The sequence below is a fragment of the Eurypyga helias genome, unplaced genomic scaffold, assembly GCF_000690775.1.
Source record: "Eurypyga helias isolate BGI_N326 unplaced genomic scaffold, ASM69077v1 scaffold25844, whole genome shotgun sequence".
NCBI classification, from domain to species: domain Eukaryota; kingdom Metazoa; phylum Chordata; class Aves; order Eurypygiformes; family Eurypygidae; genus Eurypyga; species Eurypyga helias.
Window position 1 is genome coordinate 9889 of NW_010247561.1, and position 17035 is coordinate 26923.

At 39.1% G+C, this 17035-nt stretch overlaps 1 protein-coding gene across 1 annotated transcript; it reads right to left on the reverse strand.

Annotated features, from left to right (window-relative positions):
• Positions 1-631: 631 nt before the first annotated feature.
• Positions 632-16710, reverse strand: BST1 (bone marrow stromal cell antigen 1). The gene is made up of 9 exons (XM_010150773.1): positions 16484-16710; positions 12581-12710; positions 11375-11510; positions 10753-10835; positions 9432-9508; positions 6526-6618; positions 4396-4482; positions 3843-3902; positions 632-849 (listed from the first exon to the last, which is right to left on the reverse strand). Exons 1-9 carry the CDS (start codon positions 16651-16653, stop codon positions 735-737), a joined length of 951 nt encoding a protein of 316 aa, XP_010149075.1. The 5' UTR covers positions 16654-16710; the 3' UTR covers positions 632-734.
• Between the last annotated feature and the right edge of the window lie 325 nt (positions 16711-17035).

Consider the following 17035-nt stretch of genomic DNA (forward strand, 5'->3'; position numbering starts at 1 on the left):
GTTCTTGCCTGAATCTGATATGCCATAAATCACATCCTGGTGATCAACCATCACATCATGGTGGAAAACCCATGGAGCCTTCTAGACCTGGTATTCCTGACTATTAGCTATCCAGTGGCTAGGGAACAGCCAGCTGAGGAACAGCTATGTGGCTGACAAAGCAATTGATAGTATGTGCTAAAATACCATATGCAAGTATGCAAGCCAGAATCTCACTGTACGATAGTTTCAGTTAAGTTTGGCCCAAGTACGGGATCACTTATAAAAATTATTTTAATATTTCCACTTTTTCACTCCTTATATCTTGTACCAAGTAAGCAACCTAAGCTCTCTCTCATCTGAATTCATATTTCCCCTTCCCAAGACAAAATATTCAGACACTTAGATTCCAAGGCCAAATGCTAGGACTGTTTTTACGAACAAGATGTGTGGGAGATGTATGACAGGCATAGTTTCACTTTTCTTTCTGAAATATGTGAACGGGAACTTTAATTCTGGAGAATAAGGATGAGGAAATAGCCATGGATTTCTTCTATTCAAGGAAAGGAAATGGAGGGTGAGGCTTTCTAGAGGCAGTAGAATAATTTTTAATATTGAACATAGTTGGGTCTGCAGGGTTTTGATACACAGTTTTGCCAGTCCCAGAAGTAGGGTGAAATTGCAGTTAGAAGTTAGTTAAAGCCAAATTTATAGCCAGCTAAGGCAAACAGAGGATATGGATTCAGTTGATTAACTTAGTACACTAAAGCAAATCTGAACAAAAAGCCTGCGAAAGAAACAAACATGAGCTTGTTCCAGCTGCCTCCTCTGTCTGAAGACACAGGTCCTCTTTGTGCTGCTGGTGCAGATCTGAAGAAAAGAAAACAAACAGGATGTTCACAGCACAGAGCTGAGTTAGGATTCTTTTAAATATCAAGGGATTGTGCCAAGGATGAAGTTTGCAGTCCAAGTGCTAAGTTAGAAGTTTCTTTGTAAGAGCTCACCACCAGATTCCTTTGGGCTGTCATTATTTTACAAACGGGGTATCTGTGCAAAGCCCTAGGAACACGCCTTTCTACCTCAACACCTGAGCCTCCTTGTCTCTCCACATCCATTTACTGTCTCTGGCCTCATGCTTGAGATTTTACAGGGCTCTTCTAGACAGAGAAGAGATCTAGAGATCTACATTTTTACAGCACTTCATACAACAGTACCCAAATCCACTGCTAAATCTCCCTGACATTGCATTAATGCAAGTTATAAATACCACTACGAAGAGGTTGCATCTGGCGCCTTTCTGCGTCTGTTTGTGAGCCAGTTCTGCCATCTAGTGGGTATTGTTTTACTTACAACTTCAAATGCCAGGGTGTCAACTTAACAAGCCAGTCTGCATTTTGACTCGGCAGGAACACAGTCTGGAGAGGAGTTAGGGGGCTCTGTCACTACCCAAGAAGCTCCAAGTACCTTACAGCACCTTCAAGCCATCCCTATGCTACTCTGACACAGCTCTCGCCTTTGCTTTGCTGATGTAACAGGAGCTGCCGTAACAAAAAAAAATCACTTGCACCACTCTGATGATTTTGGGTGTGGGACATGACTCTTCAGAGGCTGAGAAGCCAGCTAGCAGTCTTGTAACAGCAAACAGCCATGGAGAAGGGAGGTGATTTGGAGCCCACGTGCCTACTCTCACTATTCATTACAGAAGTATGGAAACGTAACGTGTGTACGCTGAGCACACGCTGCGCAAAGGAAGCTCTTCATAGCGATACCACTACTGACCAAACTCCTCCCATGCCAGTTAATGAACCATCAGAGAGCAGGGATCCATCCACAGAGAAAGCAGATCTAGAAGATAATCATCAAATAATTTATACACATCTGTTGAAGCTCTTTCTGAAAGGGCAGCTGATTTCAATGGAGATGCTATTTACTGCAGAGAAGTAAGTGATTTGGGGAAGAGTGGAAGTATTCATTAGCTTCAAGTATTTCAGCTACTTAAATTTCAGGGGGAGGAAATGGTAGCATTGAGATTGGGAAGCTCTGTCTTGATTAGGGTTAGCATAGATATGCAGTGAATCACGGCTATTACATTGTGATGCATGCAGGAGGGAATAAAGGGCTCAGGAAGGCAAGAAGCAAGGAAACTTCTCCTAAGGAGGATGAGCACAGCTGAGTTACTTAGTAGTTACCCCAGGTGAGTATGAGACTGGTGCTGAGAATATGTATGTGATTTTTGTTAAGTACCAGCATGGATGGAGAGGGAGGGGTGGTGGCTCCCCTGCTTACATACTGCAAGTGCTATGTGGTATTACTGGCGAACTGGTATGCTTATCCCTTAGGTGAAAGAAAAAGACATTAATGGTTTCCAAAAGCCTTTTCATCCACATTTCCTCAGCTGAGGAATGTACCCACATCACAAAACTTTGAGGGAAATGGTTTAAGGCCTGAGACAAGAGAAGAGAAAAACCTTCTGTTAAGGGTTCACAATAAATAAAAAATTAGTTTTCATCCACCATGCCATTTGTCTGTAATAACAAAAAAATGCCTTAACAGGCCTGGAAGCCTGTTCTGTGATCTACTGCCTTGAATGAGTTTGGAGGTATGAGTGATATCTAAAATGTCACTGTTTAAATCAAACATTTAGAGGTTGGCGCTGGGATATAATTTGGATGTAAGAATAAATGTTGCATGACAAGATGAGTAAAAGCTTTCAGTGACCAGCAGGAACAGCGAATACTCACTTTCTCAGTAACGGTTTATTATAAACTGAACATATGCTACAGAAAGTGATACACACCTCCTTTTCTCCACTGCATGAAGCATTACTGCCACACAACCAGAGGCAAGCAAGTAGGAGTTGCACCTCTCTGCTGCCATAACCAGGGACAACAAATCAGGTTTTTCACAGCAGAAGTTATCACTGCAGTATTACATAGGTATTAATATACAAAAGATTTGCAGACGCTTAAACTGGGGCAGCAAGGGCAGTACGAGATAGGATGTGGTCAAATGTATGGATTATGCATTAAAATAATATAACTAGAGAACAACAACTATGCATCTATGTATCCTGCAATTTTCCAAACTGTGAGGAAGTTTTCATAATCGTATATTTAAGTACCTTATATGTACCTACACATGCAACAGCATATAGATTAAGAAACTTAGCCACAATTGAAAACAGTCATCTTTAGTGTAAATTCACTGAAATATATCATAAATCAGTTTAATCTTCTATATAATATAGAGAAATATGGATAGGAAGGGGAACTATTAAAACCTAGTTTGAGAGTGATGCTTGCTAATTAAGAAAAGTTGTAACTTGGGTGTGATCTGCGTTCTCTGCAGATAACCTACCAGCCCAAGGTAAATACATGAAAATATAGAAATTGGATTTGAACACAAAATGGAAGATTAAAGAAAAACTTCCTCAAAATTTGGAACTGAAAGGTCAGGTAGCTGGAGAAAGGTCCTTTAGATCTGTTAACATTTGACCTACAATTTCATTACTCAAGGAAGAATATTAAGGAAAGCAATTTCAAGTTTGTAATAGATTTTGCATCAGAACACTGATATTTACAAACTTCTTGCATACCATCAGTGACATGCAGTGTGATTCCATGATTGATGAGAGCTGATTAAAGCCTCATTTTGAATAGCAGGTGCTCACAGACAATTGTGCACAATTTGTGGACAGAAACTGCTTACTCAATACCCAGTAAGTAATAAATTCAAGAGTATTGTATATTGCATATGGGTGATATATAATAGATGATAGAGGTGGAATCTGTCAAATTGTTGCCTTCTGCATTATTTATTTGGTTGTAATGACACTGAGGATGGATTGAACTTCTTTTACTTACGATGAAAGGGTACACTTAGAATCATCAGGATAATCCAGGCAGAGTAAGAACACTACAGACCTGTGAAGATATCATTGTATTTAGCATTTTTCAAGCAGAAAACTGAGGAAAACAAAAGAAAAAATGAAACAAACTCAACAGTGTTATCATGTCTAAAGCTTTCCTTCAGTTGTATTTATCTTACAATCTACTGTGAATTCTGAACTAGTGATTCTGCAGACATTCATTAGTGTTTTTAACTGTTGTTGAGATTTTCAATCCAAATATTTTACAGTGAATTGGGATATAAGGCCATCTTCTGTGTCTGACACTGGGTAAGTGGAATGTTCCACATAATTATAAGATTATACAATATGGTGTACAGTTTTGCTCAGTTCATGGCTGAAAAATGCTACGCCTGAAAAATGAGACATCACCCCTCCAACATCTCAGTCTCTTACTGAAGACATAACATTAACGGCTCTTTAATGGCTCTTAAGTATCGAGAGGTAAGAAACCATTTAAAATAGATGAGGTGCTTCTGTAAATACACCAGATTAATGATTTCACTTACTTGTAATTGTCAGTGCAGGTGACATCATAACCAAGGGTTTTCAGCCTGTTTTCTAATACCTTTACGGTATGAGTTCCACAGGAATCTCTGTGAGAAAGGATTTTAATGTTATTACAAGTCTTTTATTATCTAATTTCTTTTGGTGAACTTGATGGAATTAGCAAAGTAAATCCCTACCACTTTGCCTCTTCTATATTCCTTAACACCTACAGAAAACTGGTGAACATTGCTATTTATAATGTTTCCTTTGCTTACAGTTGTTTAACATTTTATACTCTGTTTGCACAGACTGGAAGATTGCTCCAGCCAGCGTAGCATTGGCAGATTCTATTAACCAATATTCCCACCTTTAATATTTCACTAGACAAACAGAAAAGGAGCTAAAGAGTTTTGTAAAATAGTGAGTGTTTCATTTTTAATATTCTTTGGCAGCTATTTAGGTGGTGCTAAAATTGATGCTAGCTGTCTTTACACAGTAAGTGGATTATAATAAAATAGAATTGTTCTTGTTCGAAGCTTGCCCTCTCTCTTGAATACAGAACGATAGAAAAACACAAGGAAAGAAAAAAAAAAACACCAACCCAAAACCAATCCTAAATGCAGCTTCTGTGTCTAGCACTGATTTTTTTAATTTGTGGTCTGATTTGCAAAAGAAAGTTCATCAAAGTACAGAACCTACTGAGACCTCTAAAACTTGCACCACTGTCAAGTATTAAGGCCAGTGCTAGTTGCCCATTGGTCAGTAAATACTCAACTCTAAAGAATCATACAGGGACCAACAAAATCATTGTAAAAACCAATAAATAAAAATACACAAAAATGCCCATGCATCCATTAACTGAAAGATAAATTAACATTCAGGGCTTGACTTAATTTTTCTTTGTAATAAGGGCAACTTTAGCAAAGGTAAGCTGTATGTTTTTGGGTTTTTTGGGGGGGGGTTGGGGTTTTTTTTCCCAAAAGGGTATGAGTCTTTGGTTTAAAGAGAGAGGCTGAGAAACCCTAATCTACACTATGCTTTGTAGACTCCACAGCACTATGGTAAAACATGTGGTCTGGGTTGGTCATGCCACAGCTGAATGGAAGAGAAGCAGAAGGAGGTAGGAAATAGAAGAGATGAGATGTGAAAGCGAAATGACACAAAATGAACTAAAAAGCGTTGAGTAGCAACAGCAGGAGCCTCACGTTCCTAAGAATGCAGATGACACCAGGGATTCAGCCACCAGTGGGGGATATGGTAACATCTGGGCCCGTTTCTCTGTCCCTCTTCAGCCAGGGCAGTTTTAAGACCAATGAAGTGCCACCATGTTATAATAAAGTGCAAGGACCCCACAGATGGTTGGGGTAAAACTGACCTCCTCTGTTCATCTATCCCCTATTCATCTGTGTCCATTTGCAGGGACCCCCACAAAAGTTATAATGATTATATTATTTAAATCTTTAATTCCTTTAATCAGTCCCAAACCAGGCATAATTTCTGGCCTAGTGATTTCATTTTTTTTAACTTCAGATTCCATTTTCCATTATGTTTTTGTTGAAAATTTTCACTTGGTGTTTGGCTGTGTACCAACAGGCTATCCTGTTTGGACTGGTCTGTTCTGTTTTGTTTGTTGGTTTAAATTATCAGCAAAGCTAGAGCTTTTTAAAGCTTACATTTTATTATTGGATTGATTTTAAGTGTTGAGAGAAAACGAGCCCTTTGGTTGTATTTCTCTGCTTCTACTAATTTTCAAACAGTTAAGATAGGTGAAAATGAAAAGAATGTATATAGCAAGGAGAATGAAATATTTCTTGTCAGCATTTAATCTGAAATTCAGACTGACACATAAAACTGTACGTGCTATATCTTCACTCAAGGTCTGAGATACACACACACACACACACACACACACACACATCTAACCAAGAGTGGATTCCAGACATAATATTAGAATTTATTTCTATTTTGTCTAACTCTGGTATTTCTATACTCTTTGGGAATGGCAGGGTGTGCTTTCAGTGTTAGTAAAAGAGTCTAAAATATTTTTAGTTTAACTGCTATGCAAATACAATCAAAGAGAATTCCAAGGTGAAATTTTAAAGACAGGTCCAAAAAGGAGAAATTAAGTTTTTTGGAAGACGTTAACTTACGTATCTGGTCCTTCAATATCATCCACAACCCAGATGACAATTTGTGAAATTTTGTCTTTCTGGAGATTAGGTATTTCATAATCTGCAAAAAAACTGATTCAAGAAACAAATTTTTAGAACTCTAAAGAACATGAAAAATAAGTAATCCTTTTTTCCCCTTTGCATTAATGAAGGCTCTGATCATGCTGTAGGGTATGGGCTTGCTGATTTTACATTTATATCTTCTGATTACAATCAGACTCAACACAGAGTAGAAAAAAATCTGATTCACATTCTGAATGTCCTCAAACGTCAAAGGCATTTAATCAGAAGTTATGTTTTGATATTCTTCATCTTAGAGGGGCTCAGCTGAAAAAAAAAATTACAACTTAGAGGTGAACTAGAATGAAGTGAACTTTAAAAAATGCAAAAACTAAACAAAAATCATTCAATAGTAAAAAAACCCAAAAAAGGTCATTCTCGTATTTATTGATTTTAGACAAAATACAATTGTGCTTTAAATAAAAAAATAACAACAGCGACAAGACAAATATATTTTTAGGTAAAAAATCACAGCAACAGGAACATGAAATATTTGACTAGGATCTATAAGCCCATAAAGGAGAAACTTTTAGACATGTCCATCCCTAGCCTAGGGAATCTTCCACTTTATTGCTTTGAGTAAATTGACTTTGATGGGTATTTAAATAAGAAATAAAACAAGATAATAAAATGGCAACTAAATCATAGAATCATAGAACGGTTTGGGTTGGAACGGACCTTAAGGATCATTACTGCCCTGCCATGGGCAGGGACACCTTCCACTAGACCAGGTTGCTCAAAGCCTCATCCAGCCTGGCCTTGAACACTTCCAGGGATGGGGCATCCACAGCTTCTCTGGGCAACCTTTTCCAGTGCTTCACCCCGCCCTCCGTGAAGAATTTTTTCTTTATATCTAATCTAATCTGTGCATGGAAGCACAAGGCATGTGGTGGTGGTCAGTGTCTGTTGGCAGTCAGCTGAGACCTGTTCATGAAGTTAATGTAAACTTCTGGAGAAAAGGAACATGAGGATGACACCAACAGTTGCCCTGTCTGGTCAAGTCTGGTACAGCAGTGGCTAACCAGAGACCAGTAGTAGCAACAGCAAGGTTTGCCTGCCTGTCCAAGGTGTCCAAGACTGTCCTAAAGGCATAGTGAAAATATGAACAAAAATAGATTCCAGTTATTTTTATCTGATTTGCTCATTCATGCATGTGTGACTGCCAGCAAAAACTTCCTCTAAAATATAAAGGAAGCACTAACTAAAGGAATCAGAAACTGTGGAGGAACAAGGTACAATTGACTTCAGTAAACCAGTTTTTGAATGGACTAATATTATTAAAGAAGTCTGCCAACTACATTCCTATTGTGTGAATGAGGAAAGTTATTTTGCAGTGAAGAGAAATAAATCTTAACTGAAATAGTAGCAGGTGACAATGATGATTTAAGTGTACAAACTTGAACGCAGGATAAACTTTGGAAGTTGCTTTGAAATTCTTGGAAACAGGCCAAAGAGACGTTTAGGAATACAGATGGATCTTTCAGATTACATTCTGCTATTAACTATTTAACTCTAGGCCACTTTCAAACAAGATCTCTTAAGCAAATCAGTCATAAATAGACCAGAAACAAAGAAATGCAGCAAAGAAAACAGGTGAAGTGACTGGCTTTGTGGTTTTTTCTTGGCAGGCTATCTTTAATGGTGGAGATTTCGCTGGTCATGTTACCTCCAAAGAGGCAACTCAGGAAACTAGTGGAATTAATTTATGTGTAAGAAGTTTCTGAAATAAGGAATCTGTAAATTAACAGAAATAAGGAATCTGTTTCTGAAATAAAGAATCCATACTGGGTTCTGAGCATTGGCCAGCTCTCAGGTATTGTCATCTGCAGAAGGCTCAATCTCAGCTGACCACCTGACTAACCCAAGGAGACCATATAAGTCTTCTTGATTAGCTGAAAGCTGTCTTCAGAGATGCACTTTTTTGGAGGATGGAGGTAAGTAGGTAGGTGTTTTGGCACAGAAGGTTCTGGCTTCTCTCCTATCTGGGGATAAAATCAATATTTTCACTGACAATTTTTAGTCCTCAGTGAGCACACAGGAGGAGGATCTTTTCTACAGACTTATAAAAGATGTTTTTTTGATCTGCCATGGACAAGACAGTTGCTGAGGTAAGGAAAGATGTATTTTTCATCAAAGGTAGGCTGTCACTAAGCCACATATTCAGTAGAAGTTCTTAAGGGTGTACTTTTACAATGAATTTTAAAGCTTAGATGAGCCTCTGCATAGTAGTACACTTTAAGTCAGGGAAAACACACCTGTCCTTAATATACAAGGGAACAAGGAGAATAGGAAGCTAATCCTTGCTATTAACCTTCTCGATGAGCTTTTTTGCTTTCTTAAGCCACAATGGATCTCAAACTGCCTCCTCTCTTGGTCACGGAGAAATAGCAGGACAAAGCACCTTCCCTATAGAACTTAGCAAGTTTGTTCCTAGGCCTGACAGAGGCTACAGTTCTTGTAAGAACGTCCTCTCCTTGGAGATGCCCCTGAATAGAAATTTTGTAATGCTCATCTTTTTGAAGACATACACATTTTGCCACAGTACGTTGGCTGACTTGAAGGTGGCTTTCAAAGAACATTTATCCTGCTTGCCACAGCAGTTTGTAAAATGCAGGAGTCAAAAGGACTGTTTCCATCCATTTCATGTTAATTCCTAGCTGTGGACAATTAACAGTTGTCCCCACAATCCAGCAGGCTTTGCTGTAACAGGCTCTTACAGCTACAATTCTCATACTTTATGCAACAGAAGACCCAAACAACTGGTTGACCATTTATATTTTTGCAGGCATCAGACCTTGTACACATAAATAAGTCAGTTTTCTTACCCTGGATCTGGATAAGCTCCTCCGACTGAAGAACCATTCAACAAGACATGTATCACCCCAGAACTGTGCTGTGCATACTGCAATACATAACAATTTCTGTTCAGAACTCATCTTACAGATTTGTCATATGACTTGGTATTGTATTGCAAGCAACAATGACCAAGGAAAGAATTTTACCAAGAAGAGTATCAGAATTGTGAAAATAATATCAAACTAGCTCCTAGCAGGTCACTGCAGTCGAGAGGACAAGAATCCTATGCATCTTCTCAAACTGTCTTCTCAAACCTATAGTTTTCTTCATCATAGGAAGAAAGCATTTTGGCACTCTGTGTTGGGTTTGATCCGTGCATAAAGGCTGTAAGATCTTGCTTAGGACCTGTATTCAGTAGACAGTTAGTGTGCTTATTCTGCTTAGTATATGCTTAATATACATTACCAAAGCTAACAGAGAATTTTAACACATTATCTAGAATCACAGCATGGTTTGGGTTGGAAGGGACCTTAAAGACCACCTAGTTCCAACCCCCCTGCCATGGGCAGGGACACCTTCCACTAGACCAGGTTGCTCAAAGCCGCATCCAGCCTGGCCTTGAACACTTCCAGGGATGGGGCATCCACAGCTTCTCTGGGCAACTTGTTCCTGTGCTTCATCACCCTCTCTGGGAAGAATTTCTTCCTGATATCTAATCTAAACCTCCCCTCTTTCAATTTAAACCCGTTACCCCTTGTCCTGTCACTACAGGCCCTTGTAAAAAGTCCCCCCCAGCTTCCTTGTAGCCCCTTCCGGTACTGGAAGGTGCTATAAGGTCTCCCCAGAGCCTCCTCTTCTCCAGGCTGAACAAGCCCAACTCTCTCAGCCTGTCCCCATAGCAGAGGTGCTCCAGCCCTCTGCGCATCTTCGGGGCCTCCTCTGGACTTGCTCCCACCGGTCTATATCCTTCTGATGTTGAGGGTTCCACAGCTGGACGCAGCTCTCCAGGTGGGGTCTCACAAGAGCAGAGTAGAGGGCGAGAATCCTGTCCCTCAACCTGCTGGCCACACTTCTCCAGATACAGCCCAGGATACGGTTGGGTTTCTGGGCTGCCAGCGCACACTGCCAGCTCGTGTCCAGCTTTTTGTCCACCAGCTGAGGTGGTCTATGTAGCTAAAATTAGGTTTTTCTTGCTAAAGCACTGTACCCAGTCTAAAAAAGTGTATGTGTATCAGAGGAAATAATCTAGAACAGTTCCAGACTTAAATCTGTTTAGATCCGGCGATGTTCTCCCGAACCACCCAGGACCCACTATTTAACGTATGAAATCAGCACTAATGCACTATTTACTGTGATCGAGGCCATCCTCCAGAAAGATTCCACCGCGTTGTTTTCACATTCCTCTGTGGTAGGGCAGGATTCATAGTCCAGTCCTGTAGGAAGGCACATGATTTGTGCTATTAGAGATATAATAATGACCGTAAAAAGTGACCTTAGGTGATTTGTGCTATTAGAGATATAATGACCGTAAAAAGTGACCTTAGAAAGCAATTAAACGTATTTGCGCATTACTCACTGAACATACAAGATGGTCTGATATAACACTGAAAGCTGACATTTGTGAGTTTTTTCTATCATTTTTCATCCTTTGCAGTTTACGCAAACAGTGACATTCTGTGGGTTCAGTAATTTAGCTGCAACGGCTCAAACTCTATAGCTGGGGGATGCAGACCACTCCATGTTCAGAGGACTGAGAAGGAGGTTTATCTCCTGTGCAGCACTCTTTAGACTTCCCTGTGTGCTGCCCTGGCTGCAGTGTTAAATATTCACGCGAAACAGGAGAGAATGAGACAGTGAAGCTATCCCTGATTTTTCCTGGGTTAAGACTAAAATTAGCTCCTCTAGAAAACAGCAGTCAGTCACTCTGCATTTATGGTTCCCCAGATGTTTAATATAGCACTCCTCGTCTTACCAGCGCTGTTTGCCTGCCCACACCAGTTTAGAAAATCTGCAAAGAAGCCAAACAGAGTATCACCCAGAGTCATGTAGCGACGGCCTCTGGCAGAAAAGCTATTGACTAGCAGCTGATTGTTTTCCCAGAAGAGTGACTATATTAAAAAAAAAATAGAGAAGAAATGAACACAATGAGATTACGGAGTGTTGAAAACAATTTAAAACATGTTTTGGTATTTCTTTCAAAATCAAGCTAATGACCAGAAACATTAGCTATCTCTTTAGAGGAACAATTTTAATTTTTTTTATGGTGTTGTAAACTCTGGTCACTAGAGGCTTGAGAGGCATTCCTACCATGATGGGAATGGATATACACCTATATTAAATACAGGTAAGCCTAGCTTTGCCTTCCTTGGCAGACAGATTTAAGAAAAGGGGAAAAAAAAAGGGAAGACAGATATTTATAAGCCAGACACATCTTCCCAGAATTCTCTCACACTGCTATGTTGGCTGATGGTGTGAAAAAATCATACATCTAGCTGTTATTTCTGTGTTTGCAAAACTCTTGAATTAAGCTATTTTGAAATGAGTATCTGTTGGTTTATCTTGTATCCTTCAGAGATAAGGAATAATTGTGCTAGAGGAAAAACTGCTTTAAAGCACCTTTTAGAGAAGGCCAAAGCACACATTTGGATGCGATATGATGGCATGAACAGCAGTCTTTTTTGCACTTTCACGGTTGTCTGCAATTGCCAACACATCAAGCCCTTTCTGTTTTCTAGCATATAACGGCATCCTATCTCATTTCTGCTTATTCTTATTTAACATGTCAGTGTTTAACATGTCACTGCCCTGAGACTTGGCTGTGAGGAGCAGAAGCAAAAGACAATAGCAGGCACAGTCTTCACAGGCAGAGCACCTAACTTGAGGAAAACTTGAGTGGAAGTGGAAGTTCAGGGACTAGTACAGAGCTCCCAGCACAGCAGGGCAAATGGAGGATCTTTGTAGTATGAAAATAGAGAAAATGCTGGGAATTACTGCCCAAAATAAATGCAGCCAAACACACTGAAAAATGCCATCAAGCCTGACCCTAGTTTGTAAACTGCAGACAGGCCAAAAATAACGAATCATGACTCAGCCACAGAATGACTCTTGGTCAATTTTGAACTGTGGAAAACTCTGCTGGATGTCACAGGACTGTTAACAGAACATTAGTAATTGTTACCTTGTTAGGCGGAATTGAGTGCAATGACAGGTTGATAAATAATTCATAGTCCTTAGGTAGAATGCTGCAAGGATCCTTGCTAATAAATGCATTTTTAAAAGCTTCCCATATCTCTGAACAATTCTTCTCACTGTAATCATTGAAACAAAAACATAGCAGCACAACTGTTTTTTCAAAGCAGAGCAAGAAAGTAATTTGTTCTCAACTTCTTAAATTTCCCAAATTAAAACTCCTAAAAGGTTAAGACAGAAAACTGAGGTCAGGGTGGTAGAAAACTTACAACCCAGGAAAAGCATATAGACTTTATCTTTTCCTGACTCCTAACAGGAGCAGATTAGCAATCAAAATATTAGGATTTACAATGTGGAATTAGAAATACATAGTATTTCAACAAAAGTGTTAGAAGGTACAGTATACACAGGGAGCTTGCTATCCAGAAAATGGATAGAAATGCTTGCTGAAATACTAAAAAAACCCAGCTTTCTTTGAAATTTTCCAGATTCAAAAAGCCATTTCAATTGCAGCGTAGCTAAATGTGCAAAGCCACTGGAATGTAAAATTACTCTTAAAATGTCAGATTCAAACGCAGAAGGAGTTACCAAAAAGTTTCCATGGCAGAATAATGGTTTTGACAAAAAGATGCCCTCTGTGTACGTGTGCCCTGGGCTTACGCAGCTTTACCTGCTGGGCCAAGGACAGGGACCGTCATGTAGTGTCACTGGGCCATAGCTACGAGAATACTGTTAGGATTCGATGTTTAAACTGCCTGTGAAGGGAGGCCTGAAGTAAGATGCTAGGCTGTGCACCTCAACAGTTCCCTTCTGCCAGCCTTGCCCTGGGGACAGTAATCTCCCGGGGAAGGACAGGACAGGCTATCTAGGGACGGAAGTGTCTTATCTCTCTGGATTTGCAGGATCTCATCTGTCACTGCTCTGAGCCTGCCTGGAGTAATTAAAAAGGGAATTGCTACTTTCACCGCTTTCCCACAGTACCTTCCCTACGTATGCTGTGACAATGTCTACGCCAGGAACACTCGGCAGAACAGAATGATGTATTTTGTGTGCATATAGCATTCCTAAGGCAAACAGCTGTAATTGCAAAGCTGCAGCTTGAACAACATCAGTCCTGTTGCGGAAAGCAAACTTTGCCATTAGAGTGTTTTGCTCATTTAATGTCATCCGTAGGCAGTGGGTTTTCTTCTGGCACTTCTCCTTGGGAGGTTCTTTAAGGAGCTGCTTTTCGATGCTGAATGTCACAGACACTTTAAAGTTAAAGGAGCCCTTGTGATGAGCTAGGCAGCCCCCATGCAGGAAACAGACCACAGATGCTCTCACAGTAATCTCTGGTCATGCTTCCAGCAACTATATGAAAAAAGAAATGTCAAACTCAAACCAATATATCATTAAGCAAATAGGAAACTTGATCTGAAAATCTTCAGTGATGCACTATGATCCTTGATCAATAGTTCCAATGTTTAAATAGCCTTACTTGATAAAAGGATTTGCACCCTATTTCTGATATCAAGCTGTTAAACTTTAGCTTCTGGCAACTGTATACCCTTATGTCTCATTCTGCTAAAGAGCTGTCTAGTGTAAGCACTCACGTATTCAGGCTAGCACTGGTAAGTTATGATCAACTGAACTCTTTACATCTTTCTTGACATTTGAATCCAGCAGCAATTTTCTCATTAATTCACATATTGCATTTTTTTTCTTCATGCCTTCTCATCCAGGTTTGAACAGCTTGTGAATGCAAAGGATTATTCTGCTCTGTTACTCAAAATTTCTTAGCTGGCAAAAATACTCTTTGAAACTACAGGGTGAGGAAGGACTATAGCTCAGGACAATTCCTTCCAATCTGAATAGACACTAATAAGTCATGTATAAGATTTATTTCATACTAGTTAGTTTAAAAAAAAAGGTTCCATTATGTACTACAAATAAAGAAGTATGGGGAAAATGCACTAAAGGAAAATTCGTGTTATGTAGCATACTCCTATTAGAAAATTTCAAATGTGATTTTCATTCCAATCCATCACTTCTACATGACCATAACATTTTGTAAAATGCCTCTTTTAACTGACATTTCGCATATTCTGTTTTAACGTAAGGTAAAGTTCTTTCTTATATTTCTAGAAACACCTTTATATTTTAACTGTGGTGCACTGTAAAGACATGATTTGCTAGCCTCTTTTCTGTCAGCAAAGTATTTTTTAAAAATGACTCTATTTGCACATAAATTCAGAAGGAAAACCTATCCAGGTGGCTTTGCCTCTGTAAAAGCTAGCCTGGGGGCAATTAAGAAACAAACAGTGAATGGAGGGTTATAAATAATTAGAATATCTGTTTTGCACCTGTGCAATATGAAATTTCTATTATGTTTAGATTACACTATTTGATTATAGACCTAAGGGGAAAAAAAAAAACCCAAACCAACCCACATAATATGAAATTAATTGCGCAGCTCTTCTTTCTACAGTGCCATTTTGAGCCTTAATTCAGCCCTAATGTCCAGCCTGGCTTTATGCTACTCCGAGCACAAATACTTGAGGAACGTGTTTAGACTTCTCAATTTTAAAATTATATTGTGAAAATGTCACAGGAATTAGACCAGAAGACTGTCATAAACATGAGACACATAGAAATACTTTCAAGAATATGGTATTTCCATTTCCAAAAGCCCAAATCAGATAATGAAAAAGTTAAGATTTCCACACTAACAATCTTTTATGTTGCTAATTTTACTGTGGTCTGTATTAGTCATGTCCTGCTTCAGGTATAAACGAAGTGACATCTGTTAACTCCAACAGGAACTCTATCTATGTAGAGCTTACTGCAAGGCCAGACTTGATATACCTACACAACTATTAACTGATGTAAGTTTTCATTGTTTACATCACATTATATCATAGTGTGTAGAAATCCATAGTTACAGTTTACTGGCACCTTCCACTGTGATGTGTTTGTAAATTTGCCAAACTTGAATTGTTCAGCTGAAATTTTAGTACTGTGTTAATGGCATTAGGATGATTTTTTTCTTTCATAGGGAACTTGAACCAATATACTTCCGATAAGAGTGTTATTAGGAAGAAACATGTTGTTTTGACTTTGTTAAAAGCCACAAAACTGTTTTCAGTCCTGTATCTTCCTGTTTTGCATCAGGAACTGAAAATGGGAGGTTGGGGGAAGAAGGTGATATTTGCTTGATATTAATGCAACATCATCTAACCCCATTTAAGACCACGATTCAGGAACCCAGCCAGAGCCCCTCTGCAAATACCTCCTCAAACGATCAGGAAAAATTTTACTGGCAAAATGAAGGACTGAACTCCAGGAGAGTGTCCTTCTTAGTTTTTTCCTTTTTAACAAAGCCCAAACAATGTAAAGAAGACAGAAAAAACTGGTCATTTTAGCAAAGTGTGTGACTGACTTACCTTCAGTTCTGTGTAATTAACACAGATAATGAGAGTTCGTGGGTAATCATACTTCAGCAGTTGATTACCACTAGATTTTTCAAGTGGATGAGCTAAACCCTCTCTTTCAGCACCGCAGGATAGCTACAAATTGTGGTGCTTTCCTCCTTACACGACCTGACACACAAAGCATGCACAGTAAAGCTCCTCTTCCCAGGAAGACTGTCAGACTGGGTGCTTCAGAAATACCATCCCCACCATTTCTGTGTGGTGTTCTCCTTACGGAACACTGTGGCATGAGAGGGTGAGAAGTGTGAAATAAAAAGTTGAAGGGTTAAAAATCTTGCCTTAATTACACTGCTTTTAGTAATATGACATCTGCCAATGCTAATGTTTTTTGTTTCCAGACAGCTACAAGCATGTTTGCTTCAAAAGGATCAGACTTATGATTAATAAGCATTTTGTACAGAACATAAAAAAGCAAAACTTACCCAACAGCAGGATTCACAGTTCTAATATAGTCATAGCACCTTCCAATGACAATACTTTCCAGGTTTTGCGTTGTACCTTCACCTTTCCATTTCCTTCCCTGCACTTCTGAGAAGCTATCCAGAAGCAGAACAGAGACAACTAAGAGAGACAAAAAAAGGGTCTTCATCATGAATTCTTGACAACCCAAGTTCTTAAAAAAAAAAAAAAAAAAAAGAGGAGAGTTAAATGATACAATTTAAATGGAAACCTGGAGGCTTAATGTTTAATATTTTCAACACTGACTATAGCTCTGTACACAAAAGACGAAGTAAGACGGAAATCTGAACCTTGCTGAGGACTGTAATCTAACTGTTTCCTGGAACGGTTGCAGCATAGGGATACATCACTTCCTCATGGCTAACTGTTCCCTACTTCAGAAAACAGAGACTTTTAAGGTTATGATATTGCCACCTGGTGATAACTAGGAAGAATTACAATATTTTTCAGTAAAGGGAGAAAAAACCCACTCACTTTTTTTTTTTGGTCGTTTTAAAAGGGCTATAGTTTTTGTG